The 22,828-nt window shown below is 45.1% G+C and overlaps 1 protein-coding gene and 1 long non-coding RNA gene across 3 annotated transcripts in view; one reads left to right on the plus strand and one right to left on the minus strand.

Moving 5' to 3' along the window:
* The window catches only part of LOC308581370, a 97,126-nt gene that overhangs the window by 2,739 nt on the left and 71,559 nt on the right, over window positions 1–22,828 (minus strand). The window lies entirely within an intron of this gene.
* LOC308578943 (vomeronasal type-2 receptor 26-like) lies at window positions 9,929–22,495 on the plus strand (the record flags this gene model as incomplete). The annotated part of the gene is made up of 5 exons (XM_081179545.1): window positions 9,929–9,952; window positions 12,726–12,996; window positions 16,639–16,765; window positions 17,087–17,721; window positions 22,451–22,495. The coding sequence occupies exons 2-5, from the start codon at window positions 12,871–12,873 to the stop codon at window positions 22,493–22,495; spliced, it is 933 nt and encodes a 310-aa protein (XP_081035671.1). The 5' UTR covers window positions 9,929–9,952; window positions 12,726–12,870.

The raw sequence follows: 22,828 nt of genomic DNA on the forward strand, positions 1-22,828 counted from the left end.
CTTTGAGACTCCTTATAGGGAGTGAAAGGCAGGATATCAAATCCAAACTCTTCTTCTTCTTCTTCTTCCCCGGTTTGTCAATAGGAAGATGTGGTTGAAAGTACCCCTGGCCCCTAAAGGGTTCTTGTTTCTCAGGAAGACCAGTGGATGTCTGACAGCTAACTGGACACAGAAGTTTAAGTACTTGCACACCTCCAGACTGTGCAGCTGCTTAGCTTCTGCCTCTCATTCTGTGTAGTGCCCCATTGTGACTCTAGGAAGACTTTGGGGTGTCATGACCCCACAAGACCCAGATGCCCTGTTCTGCCCCAGTGTCCATTGGAGCCACTTCCTTCTCTGTAAACTCCAGGTCCTCTTCTGAACACGATTCCACCATCAGAGACATGGCATGTATCCCATAAGCCTCTGGTTAGCTACTGTGAGAAGATGGGCCTTTGGCCTGATCATGCAATGAGGCCTTTCTTGTGTATTCCTGAAAACATGACACCAATCCTTTTCTTGCTAGATCAGTTTTGGCTCTGCTGCTCAGGATCTGGATGACAAAACCCAGTTCCCTTTTATCTACCGGATGGTCCCCAAAGAAGAAACCCAGCACATGGGGATTATCAAGTTGTTGCTACATTTTGGGTGGACGTGGATCGGTCTCTTTGTTCCAGACAATGACAATGGAGAAAGGTTCCTAAGAGCCTTCACCCTTCTGATCATCCGCAGTGGGATTTGTGTTGCTTTCTTGGAAAAAATTCATATTTCGACCCTGGGACAAATGTCATCCTTACATTGTAAACCATCTGATTTGAGACGAGTCAAGGTGTTTGTTTATTATGGGGACTCTGAGCACAGAATTTATCCAATTGTGATGTTACAAAGAATTCAGGAAGTGAGGAAATCTAAGGGGATAGTCTGGATCACAACAGATCTTCTGGACATTGATGAGATGTTGTTTGGTGGCACAGATTACTTCGAGCCTGCCCAAGGCTCTTTGTCCTTTGTAATGAATACCAAAAAACGGACAGAACATGGCTACTATACTCCACTTTCATTTAAAGCTAGAGCTGCAGCTGCACAGTTTTGGTCAAGAGCATTCAGTTGTACATGTTCAAACAGCGTGCTATCCGTGGAGGGTTGGACAAGATGCACAGAAAAGGAACCACTGGAAGCATTGTCCCAGAAAGAGATGGAGGAAATCTGGTCTCAAGACCGCTACAGCACTTACTATGGCGTCCAGTTTGTGGCCCAAGCCTTAAATGTTGCATATTCATCCAGATCCAAATGGATGTTAATGGCGAGTGGAGGAGACAGATTGGAACTTCAAAGACTGCAGCCATGGCAGGTCTGTCCTCTCCCCTTTTTTGTAAATACCTTCAGGAATCCGTTTCAGATTGTATATTCTTTGTAGTTTACCTCATTGTTATTGTTAAATATGTTTAGGTTTCCTATGCCCTGTCTTTAGTAGGACATGTTAATAAGTTTTTTTTAATTGTTCATCTATTTTTGTGGTTCTAATATACTTTGAAAATTGATTAAAATAAATTTTTAATAGATAATTTGGGAAAGGTAGGGGGGAATCTTTCAAAGCACAAAATAAGCTATGAAAAATTGTTAAGGAGCATTCTCTTACATAGAGTTTAATTAATTAATTAGTTGATTAATTACTATATTTAGTTCATAACATTTATATACAGTATTACTTGACTCCTGAAAAAAACCTCAAACCACTTTACAAAAAAGTTAAAATGAAAAGAAATTCACTAAAGAAAACCCTTATTTAAAACACAGAAAGTTGAAATCACAATAGGATCGGTTAAAGCCAATTAAAAGCCTTGTTAGTTGCCAAGTGCTTGCTAGGATGTGTCCTCTATTTGTGTTTATTTGAGTCATATTTCCTGTGAATTTATAACCTGATAAAAGACCAGTTGTAATGACCAAAAGGTTGTTATCTTTAGCTGACACGAGGCCTCAATGTCCTTGATTTAGGACCATTCTCTCAAAACTGGTAAGATGTCTGGAACCTTACTCAGTTATCTAAGAAAAACAAGACTACGCCCCACAAAATATCCAAAGTCATTAAAAGCTTTGCTCAATCATATACTGTACCCAGAAATATCCTGCAATTATTTTGTTTAAACATAATTTACTCTCATCTCTTATGGAGTTTGCACACAAGCCTTCTGTTTTCTCACAAAATCCGGATATCATGTTTTCTAAAGCTGGTGTTTTCTCTGCCATTCTAGCTTCACACTTTCTTGAAAGAAATTTGGCTTTCCAATTCATCCATAGGAGGGATGTATTCTGATCAGAATGGGGAGCTGACTGCCAACTTTGATATCGTGAACTGGGTCGTATTTCCCAATAGATCTCAGAGCAGAAAGAAAGTTGGGAGCATCAAGGGACAGGCATCCTCTGACATAAAATTCTCCATTAAACCAGAAGCCATTATGTGGCCTGGGAAATTCAGCAAGGTCATTGAATTCATTCATTTATGTGTTTATTTGTTGCACTTATATCCCACCTTTTCTCTATGGAGCTTCAATAAATCTCAAATGCAGTTAAAAGGCCATAGTTTGTTTAATCCTTTGTGTTCAACAATATTTGCGTTCAACAATTAAAAATGAAACTTTATGTCAGAAAGAAAATGAGTTCTCCACAGTTCTACCAAATTTGGAAGAGTCTCACTCCCATTTTAAAGCTTTCTAACCTGGTCTCAGTATTCTAAAAATGATTTTTATTTGAGCATGTTTTTAGTCAGAGCCTTCAGATGATGTCTGTGCTTTATGTTGATCTCCTTGGATGCTCCTTTTCTTAGTTTTTAGGTTGTGCCTCATTCAAGATGCACTGAAAGCTGTCGCCCTGGATATGCCAGAGTGGCTAAAGAAGGGGAGGCCGTTTGCTGCTACGATTGTGCTCCTTGTGCAGAAGGGACCATCTCCGTTCAGGAAGGTGGGTGACTCCAGAAGAAAGGGAGAGGCAAGATTTCTTGGTATTCCAGGGATCACACAGGGTTCGTGCTCCTTTGGAGAACTGAAGACCCAGGGGAGACTGCTGTGTCTTTAAGAAATATGATTTATTCACATATTTACACCTTCAGTCTGCATGGAGGAAGTTCAGATCTTAGCACATGATCAAGAGCGACTTGTTTACTATAGCAGTGCCGCACATCGGCTGGGTGAGGACTGCAGGGCCTGCTCCCTTCCAGGGCCTTCTCCAACTGGCCCAGGGGGCGTGGCCCAGGCCCTCTCTCCCAGCTATAAAGGGACTCCTGCTGCGGTGAGGCCTTGGACCATCGGCTGAGTGAGGACTGCAGGGCCTGCTCCCTTCCAGGGCCTTTTCCAACTGGCCCAGGGGGCGTGGCCCAGGCCCTCTCTCCCAGCTATAAAGGGACTCCTGCTGCGGTGAGGCCTCGGACCATCGGCTGAGTGAGGACTGCAGGGCCTGCTCCCTTCCAGGGCCTTCTCCAACTGTCCCAGGGGGCGTGGCCCTGGCCCTTATTTGGAACGAACTTTTGAGGAAGTGTGGGAAGTGTTCTGCCATTGCTTCCCTGTTCCAGTGGGACATCCGATCTCGGTGATCATGGGCAGGAGGTGGAGTTATGCTAAGACCAGACCATGTCATTACCGAGGAGGTAGGTTTACTCATTGTTTGAAGACTATCCCTGCCTCCGGGTCTGGCCTTGACCAGATGGATACTGGAATCAACAGGGGAAACCCACATGACCTGAAGGTGTTGCTGTGTAATGCCAGGTCAATGATGAATAAAACCACTGCCATCCACGACCTGATTGTGGATGGAGGATTTGACCTGGCATGTGTGACAGAGACCTGGTTGGAGGAAGCAGATGGGCCTGTCCTTGCCGCTGCTTGCCCACCAGGTTTCTCTTACGCACAGCAACCCAGGTCATGTGGGCGGGGAGGGGGGTTGCAGTGATTTTTAGGAAGTCACTAGCTTGCACCAGGCGTCCTACTGGGAAGATCCAGTTTTCTGAGTGCATGTTCTGGAAGTTGAGCAATAGGAACAGTACAGGATTCCTTTTGGTGTACCGACCTCCCCGCTGCACCAAGGATTCCCTGTCCGAGCTGCTTCAGGTCGTGGCGGATTTTCTCCTGGAGACACCTAGTTTGGTTGTCCTAGGGGATTTTAACATCCATGCCGACACGACCTTACAAGGGGCTGCTCGGGACTTCATGGAAAGCATGGCCTCCATGGGGCTGTCCCTGAATAAGTTTGGGCCAACTCATAGTCATGGACATGCCTTAGACCTGGTGTTCACCTCTAGTGACGTGGGTGATCTGACACTAAGTAAAAGCGAAACCAAAGAAGTGCCATGGTCAGATCACTTCCTGGTGCAACTGGACTTCTCCGCGACCCTTCCCCTCTGCAGGGAGGTGGGACCAATTCGGATGGTCCGCCCCCGCCACTTAATGGATCCAAATGGTTTCCAGAGAGTGGTAGGGGATGTTTTAGCCCATGTTGATGGCCTTTCAGCTGATTCCCTGGTGGCCCGCTGGAATGCGGAGTTAACCAGGGCTATCAACTGTCTGGCTCCGAAGCGCCCTCTCCGATTGCATGGAGCCTGGACAGCCCCGTGGTTTTCTTCGGAGCTGAGGGCGATGAAACAATCGCTGAGACAGCTAGAGCGTCGGTGGCAGAAAACTCACTCCAAATCTGACCGGACACAGGTTAGAGCTCAACGTCGAGCCTACCAAGTGGCGATAGCGACTTGGTAGAAAGAAAAGTAGAAGAAAGTCTTCTTCGCCGTCTCTATTGCATCTGCAGAAAATAGTAGCAGGAGACTCTTTCAGGTGGTTCGCAATTTAACAGAACCATCTTTACCACCGGGGCCTTGTAAAGACCCCAAGATCTCCTGCAACGATTTTGCAAAGTTTTTTGAAGATAAAATCACTCATATTCGGAAGGACCTAGACACCACCGTGGGAGCAGGGCTGGGGCGGGAGAGTGCTAGAGCTCTGTCTGGTCAAGTCGCATGGAATCAATTTCAATCCACTACCCCCGAGGATGTGGACAGGCTGCTTGGACGCGTGAAACCAACCACCTGTCTCCTTGATCCTTGCCCATCCTGGCTAATAAAAGCAAGCCGGGAAGGGCTGGGCAATGGGCTCTGCGGGGTGGTGAATGCTTCCCTCTGTGAGGGAACATTCCCAGATCCGCTGAAAGAGGCGGTCATTAAACCGCTTCTTAAAAAAACATCTTTAGACCCCGCCAGTATGGCCAACTATCGCCCAGTCTCAAATCTTCCATTCTTGGGCAAGATGATTGAGCGCGTGGTTGCTGAACAACTCCAGGCACGCCTGGAGGATGCAGACCATTTGGATCCCTTCCAATCGGGATTCAGGCCTCATCATGGGACTGAAACTGCCTTGGTCGCGCTGGTTGATGATCTCCGGCGAGCTAGGGACAAAGGTGAGAGTTGTTTCCTAGTTCTGCTGGATCTCTCGGCGGCCTTTGATACAATCGACCATAACATCCTTCTGGACCATCTAGAGGGGCTGGGAGCTGGGGGCACTGTTATACAGTGGTTTCGCTCCTTCCTCCTGGGCCGTGTCCAGAAAGTGGTGGTGGGGGATGAGTGTTCAGACCCCTGGGCTCACACTTGTGGGGTGCCTCAGGGTTCTATCCTCTCCCCCATGCTTTTTAATATCTATATGAAGCCGCTGGGAGAGATCATCAGGGGGTTTGGACTGGGTGTCCATCAATATGCGGTTGGAGGATGGATGGCAGCTAATGGATTGAAGTTGAATCCTGACAAGACAGAATACTGTTTTGGGGGGACAGGGGCGGGCTGGTATCCTGAATAGGGTAACTGTGCCCCTGAAGGACCAGGTGCGCAGCCTGGGAGTCATTTTGGACTCACAGCTGTCCATGGAGGCGCAGGTCAATTCTGTATCCAGGGCAGCTGTCTACCAACTCCACCTGGTACGCAGGCTGAGACCCTACCTGCCCACGGACTGTCTCGCCAGAGTGGTGCATGCTCTAGTTATCTCCCACTTGGACTACTGCAATGCGCTCTACGTGGGCCAAATTTGAAGGTGACTCGGAAACTACAACTAATCCAGAATGCGGCAGCTAGACTGGTGACTGGGGGCGGCCGCCAAGACCACATAACACCGGTCTTGAAAGACCTACATTGGCTCCCAGTACGTTTCCGAGCACAATTCAAAGTGCTGGTGTTGACCTTTAAAGCCCTAAATGGCCTCAGCCCAGTATACCTGAAGGAGCATCTCCACCCCCATCATTCTGCCCGGACACTGAGGTCCAGCGCCGAGGGCCTTCTGGTGGTTCCCTCATTGCAAGAAGCAAAGCTACAGGGAACCAGGCAGAGGGCCTTCTCGGTAGTAGCGCCCGCCCTGTGGAACGCCCTCCCATCAGATGTCAAAGTGATAAATAACTACCTGACATTCAGAATACATCTTAAGGCAGCCCTGTTCAGGCAAGTGTTTAATCTATGATATTTTAGTGTATTTTTGGTTTCTATGGAAGCCGCCCAGAGTGGCTGGGGAAACCCAGCCAGATGGGCAGGGTATAAATAATAAATTATTATTATTATTATTATTATTATTATTATTATTATTATTATTACTACTACTACTACTACTACTACTACTTGAGTGGAAGAAATCTCTCCCAACCTTTGGAGAACTGAAGACTCAGGGGAGACTGCTGTAGCTTTAAGAAATATGATTTATTCACATATTTACACCTTCAGTCTGCATGGAGGAAGTTCAGATCTTAGCACATGATCAAGAGCGACTTTTTACAATAGCAGTACAGTTTACTTGAGTCGAAGAAATCTCTCCCAACCAATCTTCAGCCAGCCTAGTCAAAATGGGTACCTCCTTGTTCTCTGCCTTATTCTTCCCAGCACATCTTGCTAAAGACTGTATTTTCCTGACACCTCAAACGCTCACACCATCACCATGGCAACCTCTGTCAGAAAACAGACAGGTATGGATGTAAGAGTTTTGTTAGTCATTCTGAAGTCATTCTTCTTCTCTTCAGATGCAAAGCATTGCACCAGATGCCCAGAAGATCATCATGCAAATCAAGCACAAGACAAATGTGTCCCAAAGACTATAACATTTCTCACTTATGAAGAACCCTTGGGGATTGTCCTGGTTTCGTTTGCTCTCTTCTTGTCCTTGACCACCGGCATTGTGAAAGGAATCTTCATTAAATACATGGAAACTCCCATAGTCAAAGCTAACAATCGGGACTTATCCTATATCCTCCTCAGCTCTCTCCTGCTTTCCTTTTTGTCCTCCTTCCTCTTCATCGGCCGGCCAAGGAAAGTGACCTGCCTTCTCCGACAAACAGCCTTCAGCATCATCTTCTCAGTTGCTGTCTCTTCTGTTTTGGCAAAAACCATCACGGTGGTGCTGGCCTTCCTGGCCACAAAGCCAGGGAACAAGGTGAGGAGATGGCTGGGGAAGAGTCTGGCCAACTCCATTGTCCTTTCCTGTTCCGGTATGCAGGTTGTCATCTGCACCATCTGGCTGGGCATCTCCCCACCCTTCCCAGACTCCGACATGCAGTCCCAAGCTAGAGAGATCATCTTTCTATGCAATGAGGGATCTGTTGCCATGTTCTACACTGTCCTTGGCTACATGGGCTTCATGGCTTCCATCTGCTTCACGGTGGCTTTCCTAGCCAGGAAGCTGCCTGGGGCCTTCAATGAGGCCAAGCTGATCACCTTCAGCATGCTCGTCTTCTGCAGTGTTTGGGTGTCTTTTGTTCCCACCTACCTGAGCACCAAGGGGAAGTACATGGTGGCTGTGCAGGTCTTCTCTATGTTGGCCTCCAGTGCTGGGCTTCTGGGCTGCATCTTCCTACCGAAGTGCTACATTATCATCCTCAGGCCTGATCTGAACACAAAGGCACAGCTAACTACAAAAAGTGATGGTGGTAGTGTCTGATTCTTAGCTTCTTTGAAGATTCATGGCTTTACATATATAATACAATGTTGTTAACGTGGACCAAACATTGCTGTCAGCAGCTTCCAGCTGGTTGCCCAGGAAAGTATAAAGACTTTGGTCATCTTGGTCTTCCTTTCACAGCACCAACCACTCTGTCAAAGGTGTCTCTTTATTTGACCAACACCCTGTGGGGGTCTGCATGAGCTAGGTACACCTCTGAGGAGAACAAGGTTTTGAGATGCTCAAATGCCTGTTGTGCCTCAGCTGTCAACTTGAACGGATTCTTGCCCTACAAGCAATCTGTGAGGGGTGTAGTGAATCTCAAATAGGCTGACATGAACTTGTGGTAATATTTGGCCAATGCTACAAACCTCTGCAGGTCTTTCTTTGTTTTGGGCTCCTGCCGCAAAACTACGCTCTGCACCTTAGCTGGATCCATATGCACCCCCTCACTTGTGAGGTGATACCCCAGGCAATCTTTGCGAATTCTGCATTTTGTTCATTTATTGTGCTGCTTAATTGTTCTATGTGTGATCTTAACAATAAATTTTGTTGTAAAAGCCATTGAAATGGTTCTTCTCGGTTATCAGTGTTGGCTGCCTGCCCCGTGGCTCCTGCTACGCCATCTGTCATGATTTATGACCTAACAGCCAATTAAAGTTGACTCAGGACAATTTGTCAGGATGCTGTCAACAGCTTCTGGCTGGTTGCCCAGGAAAGCAAAAAGAAAAGGAAAAGTTTCTTACCATCCTTTTTTATTTCAATTTTTACAAAGAGAACTCTTAGATAATGGCGTCGTCCCAAGTGACTTTCCACCCTTGTCTCTCCCACATCCTCATTCGTCACTTCTACGGGTGTTGCTACATGCCCGCTGTCTTTGAGCTCTTCGCTCTCCTACTTTTAAGGCTTGCCAGGTTCTAGGAGATGGAGGGTCTTAGTTGCTTTCTAATGACATTGTATCAACCAGCTGCCGCTCCACTTCTGCCGCCTCCTTCTCCTCTCCCATTATTTCCCAACTATTCCCCTCACTTGCCTCTGAGCTGTGACCTCCCACAAACCACTGTTATAAATCTATACTGTCTTCCTCTTCTCTGGAAGAGTCAAGATGGGGAGGCGGTCTCCACCATTCCACCATTCAATTTCAAAACAACCAGTATTAGCGACCTGTTCGCAGTAGTCATCTTAAGCCAATAGGCTCATGTTGGAAATATTAGAGAGTGATCAAGCCACTAATTTTCAAGACAACAGTTTATTAGTGCTTATTTCCTGAATTAGATACACATGGGGGCTCCTGAATTAGATCTTTTAAGAGCTTGATCTGGCTGTAACCTTTGGTAAAAGATACCACAGCCCCCATGTTTTACCTTTTCATCATCTGTCATGAATACCCACAGCATGAAGCCTGGGTCTGACTGTTAACTGTCTCTCACTTTGCTGGGGTTTGAAGCTCATTCTGTGTGTAACATCATACACTGATGTCACAATGATACATCTGCATTCATCCATGGTAACGTCACTGGCCAATAAACTCCTGCAACTAGGTCACCAGCAGCCTGGCTCCCCAGCAAGCTTAATGTTTTAGTTCATAGCCTGAGCATGAAGAAGACCATAGAGATCATCAGGAGGGTTGGGCTGTGTGTTGACCAATATGCGGATGATACAGAGCTCTACCTCTCTTTTAAATCGGAACCAGTGAAGGGGGTGAAGGTCCTGTGTGAGTATCTGGAGATGGTTGGAGGATGTATGGTGGCCAACAGATTCAGGCAGAATCCTGACAAGACCAAAGTACTGTTTTGGGGAGACGGGGGCAGGTGTGGGGGACCCCCTGGTCTTGAATGGGGCAACTGTGAATGACCAGGTGAGAAGCCTGGGAGTCATTTTGGAACTCATAGCTGTCCATGGAGGCACAGGTCAATTCTGTCTTCCAGCTGCATCTGGTAGGCAATCTGAGACCCTACCTATCCACAGACTGTCTCGCCAGAGTAGTGCATGCCCTAGTTATCTCAAACATGGACTACTGCATTCAGGTAGGTAGCAGTGTTGGTCTAACACAGTCAAAATAAATTATTATTATTATTAGTAGTAGTAGTACCCCACCCATCTGGCTGGGTTTCCCCAGCCACTCTGGGCGGCTTCCATAGAAACCAAAAATACACTAAAATATCACACATTAAAAACTTGTCCAGTAGCACTTTAGAAACCAACTAGGTTTGTTCTGGGTATAAGCTTTCATGTGCATACACACTTCTTCAGATACCTACTGAAGTGGACTACTGCAATGCACTCTATGTGGGGGCTACCTTTGAAGGGGACCCAGAAGCTACAACTAATCCAGAATGTGGGAGCTAGACTGGTGACTGGGGGTGGCCGCTGGGACCATATAACATAAAGGATCTTCACTGGCTCGCAGTACATTTCCGAGCACAATTCAAAGTGTTCGTGCTGAATTTTAAAGCCCTCAACAGCCTCAGCCCACTATACCTGAAGGAGCAGAATGTGTGTTTTGTGTGGAGACACTGTTTAACTATCCAAAGACCAGCTGGACCAGACACCAGAACATTTGATGATCCTTCAGTCTCTTTTCAGTTTCACGTTTGATAGTTGCAGTGAGTAGCTTTGTACTGTAAGTGGCGAAGAACCTCCTCCCAACCCTTTTTCGCTTGCAAACGAATAGCCACTTACTGAATTTAACATTTATGTTAATAGCCTTCCTCAGCCCAACTATGTATGATTGAAATTCTACGAGGGAAGGAGCAATCTTCAAAGTCTATAACAGATTTCTCTGTCCTGACTCTTCCAACACTCAGCTTCATTAGAAGCTGAATTGAATTGAATCTCTAGTTGGCTGCTAGTATATTACTAAGCTAAAGCCAGATATTATTGCTACTATCTAAATCCAGTGGACCAGTCAGCTGATTGGGTTGTCTCATGAACCCGAACTTCTATTAGCTCAAGTGAGTATCTCATGGCTTATCTCTGTGTTAGAGACCTCCATTGGATGCCGATGAATCTATAGTTCTGAGGCAGTGTGGTGTAGTGATCAGGGAGTTGGACAGGGGCCTTGGACACAAGGGTTTAAATTCTCACTTAAAGTCCAAAGTTCTAGTATTATTACTGGGAAGGAAGAAAACTTTTTCCTATCCATATTACCCACAGCATGCTTATAAACCTCTATCATGTCCTGCCTTGGTCCATCATAGCTATTCTATAGTTTCTTGGACTTTACTGGTCAATGTTTCCTCAAGTTTAGAAGGGCCCAGATTGACAGCCCCATCTTTGAGTTCTCACAAACATGTTTTGCTCTGGCTCTGCAGCTGCCCATTGAGTCACACACCGATTCCAGGGAGTTGCAGAGGAGGTGGACCTTCTTAACCTTATAATTATCAAAATCATGGTGATTTGTTTATCTAGTCCAGGGATTTCCCCAACGATGGCCTTGGAGTCCACAAATCACATAAGCATCAGAATCACAGGCAGAATCAGATAACTTATTGTCACAAGCCTGCAAGAATGACAGGGTCATAAATATCAGAAGCTGGACCTGAGAGATTTGGGGCTGGCAAGGCTTGTTTCTGTGGGAGGTTTCCTTTTTCTACCTCTGCTTCTGAAGCTACTGTAGGAGTCCAGCTGTACTTCTAATGTTACTTCTTTCATAAGAGTGTACGACTCTTGCAGGCATAGTCAGGATGATATTTATGCTGCTGCTATTTGTGCTGCTTATGCCCTATGGAGCCAGTAGGATGCTGAAAGCAAAATGCCCATTGAACCTATATATGGAATCTGATCCGTTGAATTATTACAGGCCAGGAGACCACCTCATTAGTCAGGTCATATTTCCAGCATTTTATATAACTTACCCATTCAACTTTTTCCGGCATCCCGAAAACACTGTTAAGACGTAAGTGACTTTATGTTACCCAGTCTGCATTCACATTTATTGCTGTTTTCCAGAGGCAGCATCTAATTTCTGCCCATCCCTAATTAAACTTTCTCTCTCCATTGCCCCCCTATTGCCTTTCGAATTAGATTTGGGGATTGAAAGTCAGCATTGAAGTACCCAGTGACCCCTTAATATCCTGCAAAAAGAGAGTTTAATTCTGAATCCTTTCCCTTTTTTGGGCTACAGTTTCCTTAATAAAAGGGCAGCATCTAAAGCACAGTTGATCATCTCATGTCCTTCTTCCTGGGAAGCTCTTTCTGAACTGCTCCATATAAAGATATCACATTAAAGGAAAATTTGGCTTTGTAATGTATTTTTATGCAAAAAGGGTGTTTCTTCCTGGTCAATAATTACATGCCTTTGCAGAGCTTCCCCTGTTCCCAACAGAACTGTCTAACTTAAATGTCTCATTTGGTGTTGGGTGTATTTGGATTGCATCATGCTAATCTTACATTTGGGGATCGAAGAAAGTGTAAAAATCGGAATGTAAGGTGACCACCTCCTTCACTTCAGACTCGCTGGAACGCTCAAATCAGTATAGGAATCTTACTAGGTAGTTCCACCAGACTCAGAAGTTAAGGTGGGTAGACCAAGAGAGGGCATTTCTCTCTTTCATATCTTCTCATCTTGTAAATAGTTCTTGCCAACTTAAGGAACTCTAAATTGCAATCTAATTCACCCCAGCTCAAGCTCTCCTAAATGCTACTCCTTTCTTTGTTGGTGGATCTGGGCAAGATTCTGCTCCTTCCTAGCTGCAGAGTTTGGCCCATTAGATATAACTTGTATAGAGCAAGCAGTTGTTTTCATTTAATGGAGAATGGAAGGCTAAAACGATTTTTCGTGTATTCATTTATTTGCAGTTTTTCAGCAAATGACACCTCAGCGGTCCTCTCCATCTTGTTTGCAACCCAGGAGATCACCCGGCATCTTAAGCATTTAGCCAATGTCACCCTGGGCTATAGCATCTATGAGGCCGCTTTTGATGTCAGGACAACTGCCGATGCCATGCTAGACAGTATTCCAAACTACAGCTGTGGAAGACAGAATAACGTGTTGGCTGTTTTTGAAGCAACTTCTTCTGAAATCCCCAGCCAGATTTCAAGCATGTTGGGCATCTACAAAATGCCCCAGGTAGGAATTGGAAGAGAAGAGATCAGTTATGTTTCATTCCTCTTTGCTGTCTCTCTAGCAGTGGTGAGGAACCCCTTCATGCCCCCAGAAGTTTCTAAACTGCAAAGACAACCATTCTGTCAATTAGCCATGCTTTTGCAGACTGATGGGATTTCTACTTCAGCAATATTCTAAGGGCCAATTTTTCCAAGGAACACAAAAGAAAAGCACCCAAAAAGAGAGACTAGGGGGGAAGGAATCACATTTTTAGAATGTGGAAAGCAATTTAGAAAACCCTCAGCCACTTCCTGTCTCCCTCCCCAGTTTGTCAATAGGAAGATGTAGTTGACAGTAGCCCCTGGCTCCTAATGAGTTCTTGTTTCTCAGGAAGACCAGTGGCTGTCTGGCAGCTAAATGAACACAGAGGTTTAAGTGCTTGCACTCCTCCAGATTGTATAGCTGCTTAGCAGTGATATTTCTGGGGGGACGCAGGGAGACGCATAGCCCTAAACATTTTGTGAAACTACCAGGAGAAGAAACTACAAATGTTTAGTTTCTTCTCTAGCATTGTAAATCCTCAGTTCCATTGAATAGCATCGTGAATCATCACTTCCGATGCTACCCCTGTTGGCAGCTTCCTTTCCTTTCCCAGTGTTTCCTGAGTATAAGATGGAAGCAAAAGTACCCCTAAACATATTTTTTTAGAAAAAAAAGCAGTGCTGTTTAGCATATGCCTCTCATTCTTTGCATTGTGGCTCTAGGAAGAGTTTGGGGTACCATGACCCCTGAAGGCCCCAGATGCCCTGGTCTGTCTCAGTGTCCATTGGAGCCACTTCCTTCTCTGTAAGCTCCAGGTCCTCCACTGAACAGGATTCCTCCATCAGAGGCATGTCATGCATCCCATAAGCCTCTGGTTAGCTACTGTGAGAAGATGGGCCTGCTCATGCAATGAGGCCTTTCTTGTGTATTCCTGAAACCCTGACACCAATCCTTTTCATACTAGATCAGTTTTGGCTCTGCTGCTCAGGATCTGGATGACAAAACCCAGTTCCCTTCTGTCTACCGGATAGTCCCCAAAGAAGAAACCCAGCACTTGGGGATTATCAAGTTGTTGCTATATTTTGGGTGGACGTGGATCGGTCTCTTTGTTCCGGACAATGACAATGGAGAAAGGTTCCTGAGTGTCTTCACCCTTCTGATGATCCGCAGTGGGATTTGTGTTGCTTTCTTGGAAAAAATTCATATTTCAACCCTGGGACAAATGTCATCCTTACATTGTAAACCATCTGATTTGGGACAAGTCAAGGTGTTTGTTTATTATGGGGACTCTGAGCACAGAATTTATCCAATCATGATGTTACAAAGAATTCATGAAGTGAGGAAATCTCAGGGGATAGTCTGGATCACAACAGATCTTCTGGATATTGATGAGATGTTGTTTGGTGGCACAGATTACTTCCAGCCTGCCCAAGGTTCTTTGTCCTTTGTAATGAATACCAAAAAACGGACAGAACATGGCTACTATACTCGACTTTCATTTGAAGCTACAGCTGCAGCTGCAGAGTTTTGGTCAAGAGCATTCAGTTGTACATGTTCAAACAATGTGCTATCCGTGGAGGGTTGGACAAAATGCACAGAAAAGGAAACATTGGAAACTTTGTCCCAGAAGGAGATGGGGGCAATCTGGTCTCAAGACCGCTACAGCACTTACTACGGCATCCAGTTTGTGGCTCAGGCCTTAAATGTCGCATATTCATCCAGATCCAAATGGATGTTAATGGCGAGTGGAGGAAACAGATTGGAACTTCAAAGGTTGCAGCCATGGCAGGTCTGTCCTCTCCCCTTTTTTGCAAATACTCTATGGAATCTGTTTCAGATTGTATATTCTTTGTAGTTTACGTCATTGTTATTGTTAAATATGTTTAGGTTTCCTATGCCCTGTCTTTAGTAGGACACGTTAATAAGGATTTTTTAATTGTTCAGCTATTTTTGTGGTTCTTATATACTTTGAAAATTGATTAAAATCATTTTGTAATACATAATTTGGGAAGGTTGGGAGGAATCTTTCAAAGCACAAAATAAGCTATGAAAAATTGTTAAGGAGCATTCTCTTACATAAAGCTTAATTAATTAATTACTATATTTAGTTCATAATATTTATATATTGCTTGACTCCTGAAGAAACCCTCAAAGCACTTTACAAAAAAATTAAAATAAAAAAATTCACTAAAGAAAACCCTTACTTAAAACATAGAAAGTTGAAATCACAATAGGATAGGATAAAGCCAATTAAAAGGCATGTTAGCTTTCTACAGTTCCCAAGTGCTTGCTAGGATGTGTCCTCTATATATGTTTATTTGAGTCATATGTCCTGTGAATTTATAACCTGATAAAGGACCAGTTATCAAAATCCGGATATCATGTTTTACAAAGCTGGTGTTTTCTCTGCCATTCTAGCTTCACACTTTCTTGAAAGAAATTTGGCTTTCCAATTCATCCATAGGAGGGATGTATTCTGATCAGAATGGGGAGCTGACTGCCAACTTTGATATTGTGAACTGGGTCGTATTTCCCAATAGCTCTCACAGCAGAAGGAAAGTTGGGAGCATCGAGGGACAGGCATCCTCCGACATAAAATTCTCCATTAAAGCGGAAGCCATTATGTGGCCTGGGAACTTCAGCAAGGTCATTGCATTTATCTGTTTATTTATCGTACTTATATCCCACCTTTTCTCTATGGAGCTTCATGGCTACCTAGGAATTGAACCTTAGTCTCCTGGGTTCTCATCCAACTCACTAACCACTATGGCACAACTGGCCCTCGTTCCCTTGCTGTGACATCTGTTAAGTTCTGATAATTTGCTGATAGGGGCCATTTTCAGTTTAACCCTAAGTGGGCCATGTGCAGAGAGAGACCCACTCCTGGTTGTGTACACCGCTGCTGTTTTCCCTCTCTGTTTTCCCCTCTCTTTTTTGCATTGCAAATCAGATGGAGAGGGGCAAAGAGAGGCTGCTCTTAAGCTTGCATTTTCATCTATCCCTCTGAGTGGATGAAACAAGGACATCAATGGGCCAAAAGTTGGCAGCATGGCCCTAGCTGCCATGTGGGCTTCATCAGCTTCCCAATAAAAGCACAATAATACGCTTCATAGTGTATGGCTGCCATTCCTCCGGGTTCTCATGGACACATCCGGGAATTGGCTACAGAAATGGCACCCAGACACAGCTTTTTGCTGAAACAGCAAAATGCCATGGAAAACCCAAACGTACGACAAGCAGAGTGATTTTAAAAAAAAAATGATTAAAAATTCAAAGAAAAGCCAAAAAAACTTTTAGAAAGGGAAAAAATAAAGCTCAACAACTTTGTCCGAAATATGGCAACCTTTTCACAGTGACAAAAAAAGAACAATAAATCTCAAAAGGCCATAGTTTCTTTAATCCTTTGTGTTTAACAATTAAAAACGAAACTTTATGTCAGAAAGAAAATGAATTCTCCACAGTTCTACCAAATTTTTAAGGGCCTCACTCCCATTTTAAAGCTTTCTAACCTGGTCTTAGTATTCTAAAAATGATTTTTATTTGAGCGTATTTTTAGTCAGAGCCTTCAGATGATGTCTGTGCTTTATGTTGATCTCCTGGGATGATCCTTTTCTTAGTTTTTAGGTTGTGCCTCGTTCAAGATGCACCGAAAGCTGTCGCCCTGGATATGCCAGAGTGGCTAAAGAAGGGGAGGCCGTTTGCTGCTACGATTGTGCTCCTTGTGCAGAAGGGACCATCTCCGTTCAGGAAGGTGGGTGACTCCAGTAGAAAGGGAGAGGCAAGATTTCAGGGGGCTCCAGGGGGTCACCCAGGGTTCGTGCTCCTTTGGAAAATTGAAGACTAAGGGGAGACTGCTGTAGCTTTAAGAAATATGATTTATTTGCTTATTTACACTTTCAGTCTGCATGGAGGAAGTTCAGATCTTACCACATGATGCAGAGCACACCTTGCTAAAGACTGTGTGACACCTCAAACGCACACTCCATCACCATGGCAACCTCTGTCAGAAAACAGACAGGTATGGATGTAAGAATTTTGTTAGTGATTCTGAAGTCATTCTTCTTCTCTTCAGATGCAAAGATTTGCACCAGATGCCCAGAAGATCAGCATGCAAATCAAGCGCGAGACAAATGTGTCCCCAAGACTATAACATTTCTCACTTATGAAGAACCCTTGGGGATTTTCCTGGTTTCCTTTGCCATCTTCTTGTCCTTAACCGCTGGTGTTGTCCTAGGAATCTTCGTTAAATACAAGGAAACTCCCATAGTCAAAGCTAACAATCGGGATTTATCCTATATACTCCTCAGCTCCCTCCTGCTTTCCTTTTTGTCCTCCTTCCTGTTCATCGGCCGGCCAAGGAAAGTGACCTGCCTCCTCCGACAAACAGCCTTCAGCATCATCTTCTCAGTTGCTGTCTCTTCTGTTTTGGCAAAAACCATCACGGTGGTGCTGGCCTTCCTGGCCACAAAGCCAGGGAACAGGGTGAGGAGATGGCTGGGGAAGAGTTTGGCCAACTCCATTGTCCTTTCCTGTTCCGGTATCCAAATTGTCATCTGCAGCATCTGGCTGGGAATCTCCCCACCCTTCCCAGACTCCGACATGCACTCCCAAGCTAGAGAGATCATCCTTCTATGCAATGAGGGATCTGTTGCCATGTTCTACACTGTCCTTGGCTACATGGGCTTCATGGCTTCCATCTGCTTCACGGTGGCTTTCCTAGCCAGGAAGCTGCCTGGGGCCTTCAATGAGGCCAAGCTGATCACCTTCAGCATGCTGGTCTTCTGCAGTGTTTGGGTGTCTTTTGTTCCCACCTACCTGAGCACCAAGGGGAAGTACATGGTGGCTGTGCAGGTCTTCTCTATGTTGGCCTCCAGTGCTGGGCTTCTGGGCTGCATCTTCCTACCGAAGTGCTACATTATCATCCTCAGGCCTGATCTGAACACAAAGGCACAGCTAACTACAAAAAGTGATGGTGGTAGTGTCTGATTCTTAGCTTCTTTGAAGATTCATGGCTTTACATATATAATACAATGTTGTTAACGTGGACCAAACACTGCTGTCAGCAGCTTCCAGCTGGTTGCCCAGGAAAGTATAAAGACTTTGGTCATCTTGGTCTTCCTTTCACAGCACCAACCACTCTGTCAAAGGCGTCTCTTTATTTGACCAACACCCTGTGGGGGGGTCTACATGAGCTAGGTACACCTCTGAGGAGAACAAGGTTTTGAGATGCTCAAATGCCTGTTGTGCCTCAGCTGTCAACTGGAACGGATTCTTGCCCTACAAGCAATCTGTGAGTGGTGTAGTGAATCTCAAATAGGCTGACATGAACTTGTGGTAATATTTGGCCAATGCTACAAATCTCTGCAGGTCTTTCTTTGTTTTGGGCTCCTGCCGCGAAACTACGCTCTGCACCTTAGCTGGATCCATATGCACCCCCTCACTTGTGAGGTGATACCCCAGGAAATCTTTGCGAATTCTGCATTTTGTTCATTTATTGTGCTGCTTAATTGTTCTATGTGTGATCTTAACAATAAATTTTGTTGTAAAAGCCATTGAAATGGTTCTTCTCGGTTATCAGTGTTGGCTGCCTGCCCCGTGGCTCCTGCTACGCCATCTGTCATGATTTATGACCTAACAGCCAATTAAAGTGAGAGTCACTTCAGAAGGTTCCACATCTTCAAGAATCTGCCCCAAACTACACTAACACCTGCAGAAAAACACACTGTGCTTGAATGTATAATGGATTGTTACATACTAGACCCCATAGATAACACTGATGTTAATAGGCTTCCTCTGTTGGGAAACTGCCAGGGAGATATAGTCCATCATGGCCCCAAGCCGTGTGCCAGACGTCCATCAATCTCCCGTAGTCACGCAGATCCAGCAATTAGCGACACGAGTTTTCTGGAATACCTTGCCACATTCCAGGGCTCGTGCACACTCTTTATCAGCAGAAGCACAGCCAGAAAGTTGCACAGAAGAGCATATTTACAGACTTTATTTAGCGTTGAACAGAACAAAGGAAAACACAACCGTTCTGAGTCAGTGTCTCCGACAGACTGCAAAATCGAAAGGAATAGCAAACATAAACATCCTGTGAACAGGACATGCGCAGACTCTGTGACTCACAAAGCCTGCTCCCTTTTAAGGTGGAACAGAAATATCCTAGCATCCTCCCCCTTTCCGTGTAACCTGTAGTACCTGTGGTTCAACCCAATTGCAACCTTTGTACATAAACCTTAAGTTGTTCTCTGTTAACAACCTTCGACAACAGATCAGCAGGAATTTCATTTCCTGCCATGTAGGACACCTGAATAAGTCCTTTCTGAATACACTCCCTTGCACGATGTAGCTTAATCTGCAAGCACTTGGTTCTTTGCTTGCAACTCTCTGAGTTCAGCAAAGCCAAACACGATCTATTGTCTTGATACACTTGTACAGGACATTTCACAGACACTCTGATGTCCTTAAACAGTTGCATCAACCATTCACAATCCATGAGTGAAAATGACAGAGCATTGAGTTCTGCTTCACAGGAACTTAGGCTCACTGTTGTCTGCTTCTTGCACAACCAGTCAAACAGGCAGTGGTTGTACATGTAGCATACTCCAAAAGTGCTTGTACCATCCGTGATGTCACTTCCAAAACTTGCATCTGCAAAGATTTCAAGACCTCCAGTCTTCTGACTGGTGAACCTCAGCCTGTAGTGCATAGTCCCTTTCAAATAGCGGGCTATGCGCTTCAGAGCTTTCCAATCCTGAACAGTAGGATTGTTGGCATGTCTGCTAAGCAGATTACAGCTTACAGCTATGTCAGGTCTTGAACATCTGGCAATGAAATTCAACTTGCCTAGAATGCATCTGTACAGCGTTGTGTCAGAAAACACCTCAGCAGTACTGTCTACCTGGTAACCTGTCACCATCGGTGTGTCTGCTGGGTTTGCATCAACCAAATTCAACCTGGTTAACACATCAGCAATTTTCTGTGTTTGTTGTACCAGAAAATTACCTGCTTGGTCCTTCTCCACCTGCAGAGAAAGATAGTTGGATACCTCACCAAGATCCTTCATGTCAAAGTGCTCCTTCAGCTGAGCTAGGGTGCTTTGATAAAAAGCCTGATTCTTCCAAAACATCAGAAGATCATCAACAAAACATAAACAATACAGTTTGTTTTGCCCCTCCTCCTTGACAAACACACATGGATCAGCTTTTCCCTGGTGAAAACCTAGAGAAAGCAATGTCTCAGTGAGTTTTGTGTTCCAACACCTGGCACTCTGCTTGAGACCATATAAGGATTTCCGCAGTTTACAGACCATTCCCTTCTGTATCACCATCCCATCAGGTGGAAGCATGAACAGCTCCTCGTTCAAAATCCCGTACAAAAAAGCTGTATTAATGTCATGATGGGAAACATGCAGTTTCTCCTCCACAGCGATCTTGAGCATCAGCCGAATGCTCTCATATTTGACTGTGGGTGAGTAGGTCTCGTGGTAATCCTGTCCTGGTACCTGTGAAAAACCTCTGGCAACCAATCTGGCTTTGTGTCTGACTACCTTGCCATTCTGGTCTGTCTTGGCCTTGAAGACCCATTTGCTGCCAACCAGTCTCATTCCTGGGACTACCGGTACCAGTTCCCAAGTTTGGTTCCTGTTCAAGGAATCAACTTCAGCCTTCATGGCATTTAGCCAAGGCTCAGCATCTTTAGAGGTTAACTCCTGAACCTCTTTGAAGCTTGAAGGTTCCCACACCTTCTCTGAGCTACTAAGAACAGCAGTTGTTGTCTTAGCAAACTCATCAGCATATCTCTTTGGAGGTCTGCCTTTGGTCGCCCTTTCAGACCTACGTACTAGACGCAAGTCTTCTTGACTCATCTCCTCTTTCTTAGGAGAAAAGTGACCAATGGTGAACAGTGGTTCTTCCAGTTCATTGTCAGACGCATCAGATGGTCTGACTGAGGCCTGTGCGCTCTTGTAGTCTGCTGTGTCATCACTGTCACTGACACCAGCAGCAGCGCCGCCCACTGAACTGGAATCCGAACTCTGATCATCATCATCATCATCATCATCATCCTCATCATCATCCTCAGCAGCTTTCTCAGCTTTAGCTGCTTGCTTGACATCACCTTCATCCTCCTCTGGGTAACTCTGGAAAATTCCCACATTTTCCCCCCACTTTGGATTGTACTCAACACTCCTTGTGAACTTAATGGACTTAGAGTTAGTCATCCATACCCTGTATGCACCTTTTTCGTACCCCATGAACAAACCATGTGCCCCACGCTTCCCAAGCTTGTTGCTTTGTGGAGTGTGTACCCACATGTCAGAACCAAAGATTCTCATGTGTTTGATGTTGGGTTTCTTGCCAAACATCTTTTCATAGGGGGTACAACCAATAGGTGATGACAATCTGTGATTAAAGGTGTAAACAAAATTCCCCAAAGCCTCCCCCCAAAACTTATCAGGGAGATTGGCATCATGCAACAAGGTTTTCATTCCTTGCAGCAACGTTTGATTTGCTCGCTCTGCAAGCCCATTCATCCATGGCGATCTGGGCGTTGACATGTCATGCTGGATTCCCTTCTCAGTCAGGAAAGCCTCAAACTGCTGAGAAGTGAACTCCCCGCCCCGATCAGTAAACAGACAGCCAATACGTTTACCATGAACATTCTCCAACCAAACACAGAATGCCTTAAACTTCGGAAACGCTTGCGATTTCTGTTCGAGCATAAACACATGAATGTACCTGGAAAAAGAATCAATTAGAACCATGAAGTACCTTGCTCCCCCTAAAGAGGTGCAAGTGGACCAACCAGGTCCGCATGCACTAGCTGGTAGGGTTTGGAAGCCTGCCTGCTAGACTCCTTGCCTTTTGGAGCAACCTTCACCTTGTTCTCTGCACAATATACACATTTCATGTGAAATTTACAGGGTTTGATGTTCAAACCTTCAACCACCTCTGGCATCTTGGCTAGTGCCTTCCAAGAGAGGTGACAAAACCTTCGATGTGCATCGTGAATGCAACCTGCATGAAGAACTTTGTTAGTTTGTGCAACACAACAAGAATCAGCATTAGATACAACAGCACTAGTGTCGTCATAAGTTATATGGAACAAACCATCCATAAACTTTGCATTCAAAATGTTCCGTCAGCCAAGTGGATCTCACCTTCCTGAGGCTTGAAGGAGATAAAGAGATGGCGGTCCTTCGAAATATGCCGGCTGGCGCCTGAATCAACAATAAATCTGCCTTTGGCTGTTGGAGCAGTCTTTTCAGCAAGCAAACCCTTGTTTTCCACCGGTGTGGGCTTTTGCAGCTTGCCCCCCTGCTCCTGGCCAGCAGACGTGCCTTTAGCCTTTGGTGCAGCTGTGCCAGCAAACAAAGCCTTGTTTTTCCCTGGCTTGGGCTTTCCACCCCCCTTCTGCTTCGGGCCACCTGCAGGCTTTTAAGGTGAAACGGAAATATCCTCAGCCCAACTATGTATGATTGAAGTTCTTCCAGGGAAGGAGCAATCTTCAAGGTCTATAACAGATTTCTCTGTCCTGACTCTTCCAACACTCAGCGTCATTGGAAGCTGAATTGAATTGAATCTCTAGTTTGCTGCTACTATATTACTAAGCTAAAGCCAGATATTATTGCTACTGTATAAATCCAATGGACCAGTCAGCTGATTGGGCTATCTCATGAACCCGAACTTCTATTAGCTCATGTGAGTATCTCACGGCTTATCTCGGTGTTAGAGACCTCCACTGGATGCCAATGAATCTATAGTTCTGAGGCAGTGTGGTGTAGTGATCAGGGAGTTGGACTTGGGCCTAG

Source organism: Podarcis bocagei, assembly GCF_964188305.1.
Source record: "Podarcis bocagei genome assembly, chromosome: 2".
Classification (NCBI taxonomy): Eukaryota; Metazoa; Chordata; class Lepidosauria; order Squamata; family Lacertidae; genus Podarcis; species Podarcis bocagei.